We start from the raw sequence: 17,821 nt of genomic DNA on the forward strand, positions 1-17,821 counted from the left end.
CATCATAATGCGCAACGAGTGAGAAAACGTTTTACACAAAGTTTTGTGTGTTTAGGACCCTCAGAGTTTCCCATTAATTATCTAGACTGTGGCGACTCGTATAATTTGTCATGTCACAGATTCATAATGAACCAAACTTGTTTTTCATCTCTAAAATAGTTTTGTGACGTTGTTTTGGCAAAAATACGAAAACCATGAAATCATGAGCTTAGTACCAAAAGAGGGTATTAATGCTATATTCTGTTACATTTACATTGAAACCATGTAGGCCTGCTTTTGTCGAGTTAGATTTTACTCTTGTAATGACAAAAATGTACTGTAACTTTGTAACACTGGCTGATGTAATTCTTGTTACTTCATTTTAATGAAATAAACGTTAATAAATGCACAGTTTTTCGCCAAGGGCATTGTTAGACTCTTTTTACTGGGACATGAGCGATGCTCCATCTGTTCATCTGATAAGTGCTTTATTGACTTCACCATCACCATCTTGCTTGATATCAGAACCAAAGTACTTGTTTCCTTCAATAGCCTACTTTTTACATAGTTAATCTATGATAGTACTATTTAATCTTAAGACACAGATGTACAATAAATGTAATAAATGTGGACTGAGACTATCACAACTAAAAAGATGTTTGAGTCCCCTTTAAAGTTCAGCAGGGGTGTTTCCTCCAAGGGGCCAGAGGCAATACCTCCTCAAACAATTGGACGACAAAATAATCCATAGCACAAAAATAAAACAATGCAAATATTACAAAATATGACATTAAAAATGTATAACGTGCTTGCTAAAGCGACAGCAGAGGGTACAATAAGAGAATAATAAGTACAAAAAACACAGTACAAAGGCAGGAGAAATGTGATGTATTTGTGTACTTATCTTCCCTGCTGGGTTTGGTGGGGTAATAGAGAATGAATGGGGGAAAGTCATGTGAGGGGGGGAGGAAATGCCTCCATTGTGTTATGATTGGATATGATTAGTGGTTGGTTCATGCGATAAATCCCTCCTTCTCGAACAGTCTGAATGAACAAAATGATGGTTTTAATGTAAAAACTAAAATTAAAAAGTATAATAAAACTTAAAATGACCTACAACAATCTTCTTGGTAAAATTAAAGGCACATTTCCGTGTCAGTGATCAGTGTATAAAGGCATACAATATGTTCAGTTTTGTCAATGAAAGAGGTATGGCCTCTTAATTTTGCTTGTTAAATACACCCGGAAGATGCATTTAACTAAAAACAAACAAACAAACAAAAAGAGATTTCATTGTAGGAACGCATTCCCCCAAATCCTCCTGAGGGTCTGAGGTCAACCCACCACCCCATAATAACAAAACAACATCTATGGCAGATACACTTCACAAATAATCTGCATTTTGATGAGACAGAGGACACAGCTAAACCTGACCTACATATTAAAAGAGTGGATTAGAGAACAGCTGCAGACTAGGGCTGGTTAACTGTGTCATAGCTCAGAACTCACTGAACACTCGTTATTCAGCATGAATGAGTGCCTCCACACTCCCCCCATCTTTATGAACTGTTTAATTAAGTTTCCAGTCCAGCCACAGGGAGCGATGGGGGTGTGGCACTGTAAACGACAGGACTGGTAAGTAAGTGGAAGATCCTGAAAGATGGTCAGGAATGTTTTTAATGCGGATCGGGGTTTGGCAAATTTGAAGAAGCGCCGTCTCACTTTGGCTCTGAGGTAGGCTAATGTTACAAAACAATGTAGGAAGACTGCGTCCCCTGGTTATGAGTCGCGATGAGTAGATCCCCAGGATCGCTTCTGGTCAGGCAGGAGGAAAGGAAAGGGACTGGACAGGATGATGGACTGAGGGGGAAGGGAAAGAGGAGAATAACGGTGTGGTGTTAGTGCGCGGCGGTCAAACAGCTCAGCGCGTTCACAGAAACAAACCGAATTAACGCGCTTCATCGACTCATAAGGTAGGGTTTTGTTTCTCGAGTTCGTCGTATTTCAGCAGGGCGTCAACTTTGGCAGCCGAGACACTGGACAACTGTTGAACCGCTTTTGTGTATCAGCGGCGACTTTACACAAACACTTCATTTCTTCGAGTCTCGGGAAAAGTGCAGTGAATCCGAGTTTGGTTAATGTTTGCACCGTTGGGTGAAGACCGATGTTACCCAAACAAACAAATGTGTTGTTCGTAGGGTGTTCTCGTCTGTGTTTGGACGCTACCGGTGGTGTATTTTGATTGGTTGTAGTAGACTACACTTCCAGATTCGGCAGTTTTATCAGTTTTGTTTTTCCTGACAATGTGGATACAGTAGCTACTGCTCTGGTTACATGCTAGAACCAAAGTAAATGTTGCTGCATGTTTTTTTTTGGGATATACACACACGTGATATAATTTGTGCCACACACACATATGCTAAAATGGTATGCATAACATTTACTCCAAGTTCATTTGAAAACAGTTAATGTGGATAATCCACAGACAGAGCTGTAAACATTTTATAACAGATACAAGGTAGAAAAAAAAAACTTGAAATTATTTGTTCAGTGCAGTTATGGACTTGAATGGTTTAAAGCTGCTTACTTGATAAAACTAATGTGGAATGAGACACTGTGACAACTGAAAAATAACATGATCTTTGAGTCCACTTTAAAGTCCAGGTGCAAAGACATTATTTGTTCAGTTTGATCGCTGAAGGGTTTTCAGTTTAGCTCTCAAACGGCATCAGGTTGATTCATATCAGATCCTGGAGGTTCTGAGACCCAAAGATTCACGCGTTAATTGTTTTGGTCTATAGCTCTTCAAAATATGCTTTTTTTAATTATTTCTCTCAATTTATTTTCTCTGTCTCAGGCAGTATTAAAGGGACAAACACACTCCTGGAGGTGTCTGCTCTGGGGATTCAGGGACGTTGAGAATGATTTGCTGATCCAGTTGCTGTTGGCTTCCAATCACTTCCACTCCAAGACTGTCCTTCATAGACTTCAGACTTGCTCAGTTTGTGAATCAGAGTCCCTCACAGACACACACACACACACACACACACACAAACATTCAGGCTTGTCATAAACACACACCATTCATATACACGCCGTCATGGCCAACATATATCCGTACGGCTGCTTCACTCATGCTGTGGTCAGAGGTATCCCAGAATCCTTTGGGAAGTTGGCGGAGGGTGGAGAAGGGCTTCAGACGGACCTGGCCAAGGCTCAGCGTCAGATGGGGGTGCTGACAGGTGCGCTGAGGCAGAAGGTGGGGCTGCAGCTGATAGAGATCCCAGCCGCCTCGGAGCTGCCCGAGAGCTGGCGGATCGAAGACGTGGCTGTGATCCAGGGCGACACGGCGCTCGTCACACGACCCCTCAAACAGCAGAGGCGCGCTGAGGTAAGGGCCGCTCGCGGGGCTGCGGGACACTCGGGCGTGACTGGGGCTCAGCGCTGTGTTTTCTCCAGGCGGAGGCCGTGAGGCGCGTCCTGAGCGAGCTGAAGCTGACGGTGCTGGAGATGGGCGACGAGGAGGGCGGCTCTGCTGGAGCCACTCTGGAGGGAAGCGACGTCCTCTTCACTGGAAAAGAGTTCTTTGTGGGCATTTCGAAACACACCAATCACCGTGGGGCAGAGGTTTTGGCCGACACCTTCAAGGTGAGCGTTGTGATTCGCTTGAATTGGGTCTCTTAGTGATGGCTGATTAGAATGCTGCACATGCAGGGGTTAAATTGGGCCGGGGCCGAATTCAGTTAGGGCCCTGTAATTACCGTGATGCGGAAAACACTGACAGAATCTCAGAATCCAGTCATAAAAATGGAATTTACTGTTTAATTCGGATTCCGATTTTGAATGAATAAATCGATACACTTAAATCAAATGGCGATATGGACTAGTGTCTGTGAATATTGAACCACAAAATACTGTTTAAATACGAATCCTGCATGTTCTGCATGTCTGTGTGAATGAATGGTGCAGATGCCCTATTATTGTAAAAAAAAAAAAAAAAAAAAAAAGGTTTTGGTTATTAAAATATAATCCAGAAAAATGTAAATGGAAAGCACAGAATTTGTTAACAAAATAGAAAAATTAATTTAATTAAAAAAAAAAAAAAGTATTTAAAAAAGTTAAAAAACTTGTATAAGTTTCATGATTTCAATTAATTAGACATGCTTTTTGGTTAATAAAACTTAATTTAACCATTAAAATCCTGAAAAATTTAAATGGAAAAAATGGAATTGGGGAAAAATTAAAACCCAGTTCATACGGCCCTAGTCAGAGCCCCACACATAACAAATCCCAGTTTAACCTCTGTGTGTATGCAAGACTCTTGTGCACATTATAACAATTATTTCATATTTAATCATTTAGCAGACACTTATCTCATCAATTATTCTTTTTGAATGAGTTTAATTTCTTAAGTGCTTTGAATTGAATTCTTGCTGTTTTGTCGAATGATCACTAGGTGCACTTTAGACGTTCTCCTAGCCGTAAGAATATCCGCTCGCAGTCATTAGGAGACGGTCTGCGAACACTTTATTTGGATGGTCTCCCCTTTGCAACTACATGTTAGCTTATTCTACCCTAACCATCTACTCGTTCTCTAACGAGAGTTAGTTGACATGTAGTTGCAAAGTTAGTAGAATGTGTAAAGTGGATTATTGACAGAGTATAACAGCATTATAGTAAAAAACGGCATTGCAGTGCTTGGATGTTGTGGCTTGTGAGTGGTTACTGACTGAAGTGTGTAGAGAGCAGCCTGGAGCCTGTGATATTCTGCTCTGTGGATATGGCTTGGGTCTCCTTTTTAGTGCAGGTAGGTAATCGCAAGTCTGATTGCTCAGAAAGGTAACAACATCCCTCTCCTCAGCAAGCTGCAGAACTGAAGGTATCATTCATGTCCATTGCATGGGATGCTAACATTTAATACTTAGGGTTTGCCTTATGGAGCACTACTAATAACAGCAGATAACAGTGGTCTGGTGCTGTGTGTGCTCAGGACTTTGCGGTGTCCACTGTGCCTGTGTGTGGAGGCTCTCGTCTGAAGAACATCTGCTCCATGGCCGGCCCCGATACCATCATCATCAGCAGCAGCGACGGGGCCAAGAAAACACTCCGAGTGAGTGTGTGCGCTAGTCAAATACGGGACATAATCGCTTCGTGACGTACAGCTTTTCTGAGGAGATGATGACGTTATCTAAGAGAGCTTTTCGTTTCAGGTGATGGAGCAGCTGACTGACCATCACTATGAGATCTTGTCTGTACCCGAGGACGTCGCTGCTAACTGCATTTATGTCAGAGGTCCTGCTAAAGTGGACTTCCTCCTGCACCCCACAGCCGAGGAGTGTCCCAACAGTGTTCCTGTGAGTAACAGAGCATGTGCAGTAAAACACACAATAATCAGCAACACAAGCCTGTTTTGGGCTTTTGTCATCAATGGAAAACCATTCTTCTAAGTATTTTCATTTTAGTGTAGCTTCAAAAATATGAAGAAGCACAACTCAGTATTGTGTAGTGGAAACCGTTCAAAAACATACGTTTTTTTTTACAAAAACTTCTAACAAGGACAATTTAAAATGATCAAAAGTGACACTAAAGGCATTTATAATGTTAGAGAAGATTTCATTTGAAATAAGTGCTGTTCTCCACTTTAGACATTCTACTTACTATCCGTAACTTTGCAACTCCACGTCAACTAGCAGTCATTAATAATTATTATGCAAGTTGATATTCACTCGATGAGCTGTCCAATGGTCATGCCTCAACTTTGCAAATTCTAGTATTGCATTAGTTTTGAATATTTCTCTTGGGGATTTAATAATTTCTTACTTTTCCGTCTGAGGTAAAAGAATACCTGCTTAATTATTCACACCTGAATATAAAGTGTTTTTCACTTCCAGCCTGGAATTGGTCAAATCAATGTGCTTGGAAAAATATAAGAATATCAACTTGCCTAATAATTATGCATGCACTGTAGTAGACCGTCTGCTAACACTTTATTATGATGGACATTCGACTGACTGAAGTAAGTTTACAAGTACACAAACTTATTCTTCCAAGCCCAACCCTAACCTAACGGGCTACTGATACTCGAATGAGAGTTAACTGAAGTGTAGTTGAAAAGCTACTTCTAGTTAGTGGGATGTCTACTGACTTTTCTTTCCTGTCAAACTAGTTGCTGGACGCTAACACATATCTGAGTAAATGCAAATCTTCACATTAGCTTCAGCTGACAGTGTTTCTAGAAGTCAAAGAAAGCTGCTTTCCTCACAGCTGATTGTATGATAGTTTGGCTGGAGCTGTGTTTGTTATATTTTCTTCTTCTCTGTTTCAGGCTTTCCAGCGTTTGACAGACTACACCCTGCTGCCCACCGCCTGCAGCGAAGCCTCCAAACTCGGGGCGGCGCTGTCCTCCCTTTGCCTGCTTATCAACAAGAAACCCAACTATTGAGACACTCGAGTACAATCACTGCATAATCACATTTACTTTCTTTACATCTTACCTTTTCGTATGCGTTCACTTCAGCCTGAGGTTTTAGGGGCTGCCACTATCCATGTTTCTCTAATGCTTTCGTTTCTTAGCTCTCTTATATGCAGGTTTGTTTAGATTTGTAGAATGGACACACATTATGAGAGTATTATAATAAATGGCCTTGAAATAAACGACAGATGAACCGTTCGCTCACAGTGAGATGAGAGGTTAAAGTGATGGCTCACCCCAAGAATAAATTCTGTTATTTACTCCTTTTCCAGTTCAGGGGTTTTTAATTCTGGACCTCAAGCTTCAACCGTGACCAAACACACTGGCCTTTTTATCAGCCCTGAACACCGAGATCAGCTTGTTCATGTGCGCTCGATCAGGACTGTGGACCTCGAGGTCCAGAGCTTACAAGACGTGTAGTTTCATGGCTTCGGTCGGTATATTCTGCTATTAAAGGTAGTCAGGTACAATAATTTAATTGCTTTTCTGCCCAATTAAGATGTGCATGTTAGTGGACAAATCAGATTATACAGATAGCTGTACTGTGGCAGAGTTAACGTCAAGCACAGAACCAGGCTCTTGTTCATTGAGGTGTCCGGGAAGGGATGGGTTTGGTTGATTTTTACTGTGCTGATCTAACCCAAACCAAAACCCACATATGAACCTGTCAGAACAGCATAGCATGTAGAGGCCACCACATACGTTAACTTGTGGGAATGTGGAGTATGTTGTGGCTGTGATATACGAGGCCACAAATGGCTTTTTCAAGGTAGCAGCATCGTTACTATATGTTGTGATGTCAGTGTAATGTGCTTTTCCGTTGTTCCATTAATGCAAAAAGTACTTTAGTAGGTTTTTTTCCCCTCAATTGTATTGACACTATTGAAAAATGATTGTTTGCTCTCCCAGTGGTTTATATCATGAGCAGTTATGATTCATTTACAGCAAAGGAAAAGGAAACACGAATGCCTTCATCTCCAAAAAGGCTCAGTTGTAAGATATTTTTGATATGTATTAAACCAATAAAAGTTATAATTTCAATCATCTTGTATAACTTGTCTTGTATAACATATGCAAGAAGGGTCACAGGGTTTCTGCAGGATTTTTAAGCTCAAATTTAAGACTTTTTAAGACCTGCACAAATAAAATTAATACCATATGAGCGGGGTAGGGCAATGTCTATGGTAAACTATTAAACTGTAAAATGACTATAAAAAGCATGATTTACAGTTCAGATACAAGTTTTCAGGAAAACAAAAAGTTTTAGAAAATGATACACTTCACATTTCAGCCTTTAAACCATTTTTTAAGAAAATGGATGAGTCAAAAATATAAATTATTATATTAATTTAAACAATTATCAATAAATTATTATATTAATTAACTAACATACAAACACATTTTACCGTTTAGATTTTTATAATGAATTATCTTCTTATTGACCCACCAGTTCACATTTACAGCTCTGCGTGTTTGCAGGGTAAAAACATGGGTCGATTTTCACATTGGTCTGAACAAAAAACCTAATGTTCCTGCAGTTCTAGGACCCTATTTTTTGGGACAGCGCTGTCTACTCCAACAGAGGAGACCTGATTCAAACATTAAACAAACAGATGCAAAGACTAGATCCATGGAAACTATTTATTTTTTATCTTTCCATCTTATTTTTAATGTAAGAGCTAGCGTGAACAGTTTGAAGGGGAGTCAGCAATCTCCATTTAGCCTTTTTAGCTGTACAAAACAGTTCATTGTGATGCTGGATGTTGTAAATTAGTATTTGTATTCAAATTATTTTACATTTATTAAAGTACTAATAATCACACCAATTTGTACCGCAAGTGTTTTACCATTTACTGCACTTTAAGTTTGTCACACATCAGACGTGAAGCGCTGCGGCTAATGAACTGAAGTCTCTTACAGACACAAGTCTTTCTTTCCAAGAAAACTGAATTTAAAACCAGAATATATTGAATATATTGAAATAAATTAGGTTAAATATTTCAAGAGGGTTACCAACGGGTATGTTTAGGGTTAGGACAATAATTACGTGCATACAATTAAACAACTACATAATTCCTTAAAAATAATAATATACAGAATTGAATAGCAAGTGCTATAAAATAATATGAGCCACTAATATTTGGTCATTTAGCAGATGCTTTTATCCAAAGTGACTTACAAATGAGGACAATGGAAGCAATCAAAATCAACAAGAGCGCAATGATATGCAAGTGCTATAACAAGTCTCAGTTAGCTTAATGCAGTACACGTAGCAAGGTTTTTTTTTTTTTTTAAAGAATAGAATTAGAATAGAGAGTGCTAGAGTTAGAGGGTCAAATAAAGATGGAAGAGATGTGTTTTTAGCCGTTTCTTGAAGATGGCTAAGTACTCAGCTGCTGGGATTGAGTTGGGCAGGTCATTCCACCAGGAAGGAACAGTTAATGTAAAAGTCAGTGAAAGTGATTTTGTGCCTCTTTGGGATGAACAATAAAGCGACGTTCACTTGCAGAACGTAAGCTTCTAGAGGCACATGAGTCTGAAGTAATGAATTTAGGTAAAGGGGTGCAGAGCCAGAGGTCATAGCTATTGGTAGCCAGTGCAAATTGATAAACAGAGGTGTGATGTTCTTCATTCTTTCTTACATTATTTTTGGCTCATTAAAAATTAATCTTGCTGCACGTTCTGGATTAATTGTAAAGGTTTGATAGAACTGTCTGGAAGACCTGACATAATACATACAATAAATAAATAAAATAATTAAAAAAAAAGAAAAAACTATAGGGTCCTAGAAATCCGGTTCTGAAACTACAGCCTCCGGTATTGCATGAATACACTACTCACAACAACAGCCTTATTGAACATGCGCATTCATTCTCTGCCAGCAGGAGGCGCTTTCGAACGGTTTCCGCGGTAACGGCAGAACACAAAGCAGCACCGGACTTTGAAACGTGCTGCGCTCATATTTATTTATAGCTTTTTGAAGTTTAATCGTCACATTAAGCTGCATCGTGATTCTGGTCAGTACCCAAATTTAAGACCTCTTGAAATCATAATTAAGACTTTCTTGTACAATTTAAGACTTTTTATTACCTTAAATTTGATAAAGTAAATTTAAGACTTTTTAAGGACCCGCGGAAACCCTGGGTCAGCGTCCAGGACAAATTTCATTAATTTCCTCCAGGAGACAAAGGTCTACAGCACCTGTTTGGACAACATTAATAATAATAAAAAATGCCTTGCATTTTTCATGAATATTTCAGTATGATCAGAATTATGATTCTTACAGGGAGTCGTTTCACAGCAAGCTTCTCCGCTTTCCCCAAAACACATGCATTATAAGTGAATTGGAAACAAACTGCCCACAGGTGCGAGTGTGTGAATGTGATGGATGGGCCGTCTGTCTGTCCAGGGTGTTTCCTCACCTGCGACCCTCCTGGAGGGCCGGTGTCCTGCAGAGTTTAGCTCCAACCCTAATCAAACACACCTGAAACAGCTAATCAAGGCCTTACCAGGTATACTTCAAACGTCTAGGCAGGTGTGAGGCAAGATGGAGCTAAACTCTGCAACCCTCCAGGATCTAGTTTGGTGACCCCTGCTACAAAGGAGAAGCATTTTGTAAAATGCATGGATAATTCTGATAATATGAAGATAACTTCAGTTACTGATTAATGAGTGGATGTTATGTTAACTTATACACATGTATACACAGAATGTCTATGTATATACACTATGTTCTAATAAAACAAAATCTCCAAGGTTTGAAAAAAATAAATTAATGCAGTGGTACACTGACAATGAGGCCATCTATTTTTGAACAGATGTTGAAGGAAAGGCTTCAGTTTGCTAAAAATGCTTTTGTGAGGAAATAAAAACACATGCTTTTGACAGCCTGTCAACAAATCATTGCCATTAGAAAAAAAAAAAAAAAAACTAAAATATTTAAAGACTTTTTGAAATCGACACACAAAATACATTTTTATTAAGAAAATACCAGATACATAAATGGGCTCTTTCTATACCACATTTCCTCATTTTATAAATGCGACTGAAATTTCACAAAACTTTTGGAACAAACTAAAAACAAAACTACCCTGTAAACATGAAGTGCTATGACAGCACTTACATTTATGACACTCTTTAAACATTGCTAAAATGGATGTAATAACTCGTTGTTACACTGAATAATTGTATATTTTACATATACTGGCATCAACAGCATAACAGGCCAAACTTTGTGTGTGTGTGTGTGTGTATAACAGAAGTGAGTACAGCTTCTTAACAGACCACAACTGCACACAATAGCTGTGTGTGTGTATATTTATTTATTTATAAAGCAACAGATGTTTAACAGTTGGGCTTCACACTCTCCAGCTCATCTTCAGCGGTGGTGTGATGATCCCTAAGACAATAAAGAACAGCTGTTAGACATCAGCTTGTGTTTGTCTGAGATTATACAGCATCAGATGATGACGCATGTTTCTGAGCTGGTGATTGGCTGGGCAACAGAAAGCAGCAGCCAATGAATAAGCAGAGAGTTACTCTGCGAGTACTTTAGCACATCAGGACAACGAGCAGCATCAGGACGTGACTCTAGTCTCGCTCTTCACACGTTACTTTCATAGAAGCAGGAATAATTTAGATCGGAGAAATGAACAGCAGCAGTACCTTCAGCGTGTGACGTCTCCTGCGGTCATCAGCTGCTGTTATCAGGGTCACGCTTCAGACTGAAGAGAGCAGCTGGCACGCGTCTCATTCAGCATCACACCATCATCGAAGAACAAATAACTAATTGATCCAATGAAGAAATGAGAGTCAGTACAAACGAATAATCTGAAGACTTTAATCAACTGAGACAAGCAGCAAATGATCTGGCATTGCAAACTTGTAGCGTTGCACCTGGTTAAGAGAAAGGGTAGGCCACAATATTTGGCATGTTTCTGAGCTGGTGATTGGCTGGGCAATAAAAGCAGCAGCCAATGAATAAGCAGAGAGTTATTCTGCGAGTACTTTAGCACATCAGGACAACGAGCAGCATCAGGACGTGACTCTAGTCTCGCTTTGAATACTTGATCGAGTAGATATGATCAAAAACAAATCACAATCAGTCGCAGACAAGCAATTCATTTTCTTACTACATTATAACGTTATAGTCTAGACTAGTGCTGTTAGAACAATTATTCTGGTAATCAGTCGATTATTCTGATATTAATTTTTTTGTGGTAATAAAAATAGACCCAAGTGAACAATAACCTTTAAAATTACTTAATACATACAGATGCATCTCAAATTAGAATGTCGTGGAAAAGTTAATTTCAGTAATTCAACTCAAACTACTTCAGTCTGTGTGCACTGAATTTATTTAATACACAAGTTTCATAATTTAAGTCTTTGTGAGCCAAAATCACCACAATTAAAAGAACCATTTAACAAAAACCCACCAATTCACTCTCAACAAATTAGAATACTTCATAAGACCAATAAAACAAACATTTTTAGTGAATTGTTGGCCTTCTGGGAAGTATGTTCATTTACTGTATATGTACTCAATACTTGGTAGCGGCTCCTTTTGCTTTAATTACTGCCTCAATTCGGCGTGGCATGGAGGTGATCAGTCTGTGGCACTGCTGAGGTGGTATGGAAGCCCAGGTTTCTTTGACAGTGGCCTTCAGCTCATCTGCATTCTTTGGTCTCTTGTTTCTCATTTTCCTCTTGACAATACCTCATAGATTCTCTCTGGGGTTCAGGTCTGGTGGTCTTGCTGGCCAGTCAAGCACACCAACACCATGGTCATTTAACCAACTTCTGGTGCTTTTGGCAGTGTGGGCAGGTGCCAAATTCTGCTGGAAAATGAAATCAGCATCTTTAAAAAGCTGGTCAGCAGAAGGAAGCATGAAGTGCTCCAAAATGTCTTGGTAAACGGGTGCAGTGACTTTGGTTTTCAAAAAACACAATGGACCAACACCAGCAGATGACATTGCACCCCATCATCACAGACTGTGGAAACTTAGCCCAAGTTGCTTGAAGTCCAGTGTTATGAGCTTCTCCACGCTTCCTCCTGACTCTAGGACCTTGGTTTCCAAATGAAATACAAAACTTGCTCTCATCTGAAAAGAGGACTTTGGACCACTGGGCAACAGTCCAGTTCTTCTTAGCCCAGGTAAGACGCCTCTGACGTTGTCTGTGGTTCAGGAGTGGCTTAACAAGAGGAATACGACAACTGTAGCCAAATTCTTGGACACGTCTGTGTGTGGTGGCTCTTGATGCCTTGACCCCAGCCTCAGTCCATTCCTTGTGAAGTTCACCCAAATTCTTGAATCGATTTTGCTCGACAATCCTCATAAGGCTGCGGTTCTCTCGGTTGGTTGTGCATCTTTTTCTTCCACACTTTTTCCTTCCACTCAACTTTCTGTTAACATGCTTGGATACAGCACTCTGTGAACAGCCAGCTTCTTTGGCAATGAATGTTTGTGGCTTACCCTCCTTGTGAAGGGTGTCAATGATTGTCTTCTGGACAACTGTCAGATCAGCAGTCTTCCCTATGATTGTGTAGCCTAGTGAACCAAACTGAGAGACTGTTTTGAAGGCTCAGGAAACCTTTGCAGGTGTTTTGAGTTGATTAGCTGATTGGCATGTCACCATATTATAATTTGTGATGATTTTGGCTCACGTTTAACAAAAACCCACCAATTCACTATCTCAACAATTAAAAGAACCAAAGACTTAAATTCAGTGCACACAGACTGAAGTAGTTTATTTAATACACGAGTTTCACAATTTGAGTTGAATTACTGAAAAAAATGAACTTTTCCACGACATTCTAATTTATTGAGATGCACCTGTATATAATAGCAATGAGGCAATAATTAGTTCAAATAAAATATCAAAAGCAAGCGATTGTTTTAGTTTCGTTCAAAATACCATATGATTAAAGTGCATGTGTTAAACCTGCAACATTTAGTTGAGACGTAGCATGTGTGAATTCACAACAGCATTATGCTTCATCATGATTTTAAATGGGTTTAATATCATGCAGCCTTGGAAAACGGTCTAATAATGTGTTTCATGGATTCTCGTCCGTGGATTGCATCACTTCTGGTATTTTGCTGGTTACTCACAGGCAACAATCACAGACTTTTTAAAGTCAAGTACTCGAATTGAATCGAGGAATGGTGACAGCCCTAGTCTAGACCACTCAGGGATAATGGTCTCGGTCAGAAGTTATTCAGTAAGAAGCAAACTCACCCTGACAGCACTGTTGACCCATACGCCATTAATGACCGCATTCACCAGCATCTGCAGGAGCTTTGAGAGACAACGACACGTTACACTTCAACCACTGCTGAGCGAGTATATAACAGAACCAACAACGGTCCGATGAAGAGGGATCTGTTTCTGAGCTGGTGATTGGCTGGGCAACAGAAAGCAGCAGCCAATGAATAAGCAGAGAGTTACTCTGCGAGTACTTTAGCACATCAGGACAACGAGCAGCATCAGGACGTGACTCTAGTCTCGCGCTTCACACGTTACTTTCATAGAAGCAGGAATAATTTAGATCGGAGAAATGAACAGCAGCAGTACCTTCAGCGTGTGACGTCTCCTGCGGTCATCAGCTGCTGTTATCAGGGTCACGCTTCAGACTGAAGAGAGCAGCTGGCACGCGTCTCATTCAGCATCACACCATCATCGAAGAACAAATAACTAATTGATCCAATGAAGAAATGAGAGTCAGTACAAACGAATAATCTGAAGACTTTAATCAACTGAGACAAGCAGCAAATGACCTGGCATTGCAAACTTGTAGCGTTGCACCTGGTTAAGAGAAAGGGTAGGCCACAATATTTGGCATGTTTCTGAGCTGGTGATTGGCTGGGCAATAAAAAGCAGCAGCCAATGAATAAGCAGAGAGTTATTCTGCGAGTACTTTAGCACATCAGGACAACGAGCAGCATCAGGACGTGACTCTAGTCTCGCTTCTGAACCAATCAGGGATATTATAAGCACTGAAGATGAGCAGAGAGTGGGCACCTGGCAAACGTCTCCTGAAGCAGAGAGATCCTCCGTCTGACGGAGCAACATCTCCTGAGGATCTCTGGGGCCACGCTGTCAAAACAACAACAGCTGAATCATTCTTACAGCAGCTTCCTTTCAATAGTTCAGAATGGCATGATTCCTTAACATGTCAGCAGATACAACCCACTCAGAACAGATGGAAAAACTACACACAAAGTCCAACTTATTCACCTTATATTTAGTAAGAACAGGCATGGCAATTTTCTAACAAATGCTTCCAGTTTCATTAGCTTTCAGTTATTTCCACTGATGTACATAATGACTATCATAGAGTCAGTGGTTATTTCAATTGTACAAAACACAATATTGTAACTTAATATTGTAAACCGGCATTTATCACATTTTTAACTATAGGCCTTTATCGAGCCATACTGTATGCAATTCTTCAGTCTGATCACCTTATTACAGAACAGCGAGAAAACTATACAAACACCACATCACATTAATAAGCATTAGAATTAGCCAAAGCTTAAAATATTAATTATGACTAAAGGCTGTATAGAAGGATTCAATTAAAAGTTTAGGGCAAACTAGTTGTATTAATCATAATGCTCTCATTTTTTCACAATCCTCTAGAATTGCATCAAATTTAAGTTGTTCAAATAAAGAAATATTTCCAGCCCACAGACGATAATTAAAAGCAAGTTCGATCATCTTAATCGAGTTATTCTCCGTGATTGCGTGCAACGATTGACAAACTGGCGTCTGTCCAGTGACAATAAAGCAGGCGGAAAATCCTTTACGCTACTAATCGGAGCCGGATGTGACGACTGTGATAAAGGCCCATTATCGATATCAAATACTTTTGTTGCCAAATAGTTTTCTGTACTGTGTTATATCATTAGTTATTTTTCTGTAGCGGCTAAGGAATCAGTAGCTTCACACATTCACGGAAAATAACTTTTTTGTAAGCATTTGTTGTGATGCAAAAATAAGAGCGCACGGCCAGAAACGCACAGGGACTCTTATTTTGAAGCGTCCATGCTTTACTGCTTCCACATGCACTCCCACAACACATTACAAAATAAAACCTTACAGATCGTCGAAATCCCTCGACAGTAAATCATTATCAGTTGCTTGGCATAATGCACGTATTCGTGGACCGCGAACTGCTCACATTTACAGTTTAATAATCACATTAGTCCACATTACGATTCGTGTTTTTCAGTCCCCAAATTTGGTTTTGGAATTAGCAAAAAATAACTTTATTGTACATCTAATTAGAAAGTTATTTTACGCGGAAGTGAGTGAGTGTTGTGAATGTGCGAATATAAAACCAACTTTACCCACGTCTCTAAAATGATACTTAAGGCTTCTGTTACATCGTTGAAGACCTTAGTGGAGCAAACTAATGCACGTGGTCGCATACAGAAGCATTTCCTAACACTCAACAGATATCGGTGTTCGATTATTGTGCGCCAAATATTGTTAGAGAAGTATATTACGCATGGAATGATAAATCATATCAACATTTTCCGTTAAAACCAAGCGTTATGTCTCACTCATGTCTCAGTCGCCGCACTCCTCGTCTCTCCAAAACGGAAAAGACCGTCCAGCCTGCGCGTGTCCCTGAAGTCATCCGTTCACCGGAAGAGCCGCCGGAGCCGGCTACTGCGCATGCGCACATAAATATAGCGTAATTCTGTCACACTGTACAACAATAATTCTGTTTTTTAGGGTTATTTTTTTTCCTGTTTCCTAATTGTTACCCAGTAAATGATAAACGTGTAAAGTTTAAAAAGACAGTACACTACTGAGTCTAAGTTGCTCATTACCCGCACTTTCTCCAGTTGTGTAGCTGCAGAGGTCGTGATCTCCCTGTAAGAACATCTCTGGAGCCTTCTTTCCCTTTTTGTACAAGTTTTACAACAGCTGGCATCTGATATGTTATTTATTTTATTTTTTTCTTTCATATTGCCCTCTATCCTTCCTATTTACTGTAAATTAGTCATCAATTATTTTCTGTTGTGAATGAATTTCTCACATAACTTAAAAACATTGATCTCATTGTCCTGTTGAATGTTTCCTATTATGTGAAGTCTGCTATGTCCCATTCTCAGCTTACATATTATTTGCTATTTGTTAGCTCCCTTATCTCTTAAATTATCCACTCTTTTTTTTTTTTTTTTTTTGGACTGCTTCCTTTGCTAGTTTGTCTGTTTTCTCATTTCTGCAATGTTTTTCCTTCACTATCTCTGACTATTCAGTAAGCAAGGTTTCATAAAGCGGGTCCTGATGGTTTCTGGCCAGATACAGAATCACTACATAGCAAAAAAAACAAATTAATTAAATAAATAGGCCTAATTAATTAATTAATTATGAAGTTAATTACATTACATAATTAATTAATTAATAAAACTCACTCTATCATGTAGTGGTCAGACAATATTGTTTTTTTGACAGCTGATGCCGATATCTTGGAATGCAGTATAAAGCCGATATAATTTTATTTATTTTAATTAATATTTAAGAAATTTGAAATCATTTGAAAATGGATTAAAAAATAAATGTGTAAAATAAACATACTTGTACTACAGATGACAAAGTATTTTTCGCAAATAAATAAATATTTAATAAAAATATAATTAAAAAGGAAGTAAACACTGCAACCAACAGGGCACTCAGTATTCTGGGAAGTTTGTGTGCATTGGGAATCATATTTCTTTTTCCAATAAAGTCAAGGTAACACTCATTTTTACATACAGCACACAGTGAAAGTGACATGAATATGACAGCGGGCAAATGCATAAAGCACAGCATAATTTGAAATCATAAGTCGATTGCCCGTCTCCAGTGAAGCTGAACTCTCCTCCTGTCCGCTTTCGATTCACACTGATCGACCATCACACAGAGAACACGCGATCATGCAGGATACAAATGCACACTTTATAAGATCTCACAGCTGGATTTGACTAAGTTTGCAAGGCTTGTGAAATTAAATGTTCATTAGACATTCAAAGATTGGTTTAAATGATGTAAATGAGTATTTGCTAAATGCTGATGGCAAGAGAAAGTATTATAATGTTTGCCTTTCTATTATTAATAATATGAAAGAAATCGTTATAATACTTTTTCATATACATTTTAATTCCTTTGAACCCAGCCATTGGGGTTGCACAAGCCAGTACACTCTCAGTGCCGGTTCCAAGCCCGGACAAATGGGGAGGTTTGCGTCAGGAAGGGCATCCGGCGTAAAACCTGTGCCAAATTAAACATGCGGATCATTAACCAAATTTCCATACCGGATCGGTCAAGGCCCGGGTTAACAACGACCGCCACAGGTGCTACTGCTAGCCAGCA

At 39.4% G+C, this 17,821-nt stretch overlaps 1 protein-coding gene, 1 long non-coding RNA gene and 4 other non-coding genes across 9 annotated transcripts; 1 reads left to right on the plus strand and 5 right to left on the minus strand.

The window, feature by feature from the left end:
* Positions 1–1,468: 1,468 nt before the first annotated feature.
* ddah2 (dimethylarginine dimethylaminohydrolase 2) lies at positions 1,469–7,503 on the plus strand. 3 transcript variants are annotated; one of them, XM_058754744.1, is made up of 6 exons: positions 1,469–1,614; positions 2,837–3,370; positions 3,439–3,627; positions 4,970–5,089; positions 5,190–5,333; positions 6,305–7,503. In XM_058754744.1, exons 2-6 carry the CDS (start codon positions 3,080–3,082, stop codon positions 6,419–6,421), a joined length of 861 nt encoding a protein of 286 aa, XP_058610727.1. In that variant the 5' UTR covers positions 1,469–1,614; positions 2,837–3,079; the 3' UTR covers positions 6,422–7,503. The 3 variants fall into 3 exon arrangements, with proteins under 3 accessions (XP_058610727.1, XP_058610724.1, XP_058610725.1); XM_058754741.1 differs by having other exon boundaries at positions 1,571–1,713; XM_058754742.1 differs by lacking the exon at positions 1,469–1,614 and adding an exon at positions 1,731–1,952.
* Positions 7,504–10,754: 3,251 nt separating this feature from the next.
* Positions 10,755–16,766, minus strand: LOC131526358 (uncharacterized). Of its 2 annotated transcripts, none has more exons than XR_009267434.1 (7): positions 16,297–16,766; positions 16,024–16,129; positions 14,477–14,551; positions 14,030–14,149; positions 13,694–13,753; positions 11,117–11,236; positions 10,755–10,850 (listed from the first exon to the last, which is right to left on the minus strand). It is a non-coding gene; the product is annotated as an uncharacterized LOC131526358 (long non-coding RNA). The 2 variants fall into 2 exon arrangements; XR_009267433.1 differs by having other exon boundaries at positions 16,024–16,132.
* Positions 10,923–11,052, minus strand: LOC131526479 (small nucleolar RNA SNORA3/SNORA45 family). Its single transcript, XR_009267467.1, has one exon. It is a non-coding gene; the product is annotated as a small nucleolar RNA SNORA3/SNORA45 family (small nucleolar RNA).
* On the minus strand, positions 11,381–11,509 carry LOC131526478 (small nucleolar RNA SNORA3/SNORA45 family). The gene has a single exon (XR_009267466.1). It is a non-coding gene; the product is annotated as a small nucleolar RNA SNORA3/SNORA45 family (small nucleolar RNA).
* Positions 13,836–13,965, minus strand: LOC131526481 (small nucleolar RNA SNORA3/SNORA45 family). Its single transcript, XR_009267469.1, has one exon. It is a non-coding gene; the product is annotated as a small nucleolar RNA SNORA3/SNORA45 family (small nucleolar RNA).
* On the minus strand, positions 14,294–14,423 carry LOC131526480 (small nucleolar RNA SNORA3/SNORA45 family). The gene has a single exon (XR_009267468.1). It is a non-coding gene; the product is annotated as a small nucleolar RNA SNORA3/SNORA45 family (small nucleolar RNA).
* Positions 16,767–17,821: the final 1,055 nt, after the last annotated feature.

The sequence above is a fragment of the Onychostoma macrolepis genome, chromosome 19, assembly GCF_012432095.1.
Source record: "Onychostoma macrolepis isolate SWU-2019 chromosome 19, ASM1243209v1, whole genome shotgun sequence".
NCBI classification, from domain to species: domain Eukaryota; kingdom Metazoa; phylum Chordata; class Actinopteri; order Cypriniformes; family Cyprinidae; genus Onychostoma; species Onychostoma macrolepis.

Excerpts from the sequence above, each read along its gene's own strand:
- ddah2 (XM_058754744.1), top strand. The coding sequence starts at position 3,080 with ATGGCCAACATATATCCGTACGGCTGCTTCACTCATGCTGTGGTCAGA. Across the intron at positions 5,090-5,189 it reads GGGCCAAGAAAACACTCCGA|GTGATGGAGCAGCTGACTGA; the intron begins GTGAGTGTGTGC and ends TTTTCGTTTCAG. Across the intron at positions 5,334-6,304 it reads AGTGTCCCAACAGTGTTCCT|GCTTTCCAGCGTTTGACAGA; the intron begins GTGAGTAACAGA and ends TCTCTGTTTCAG.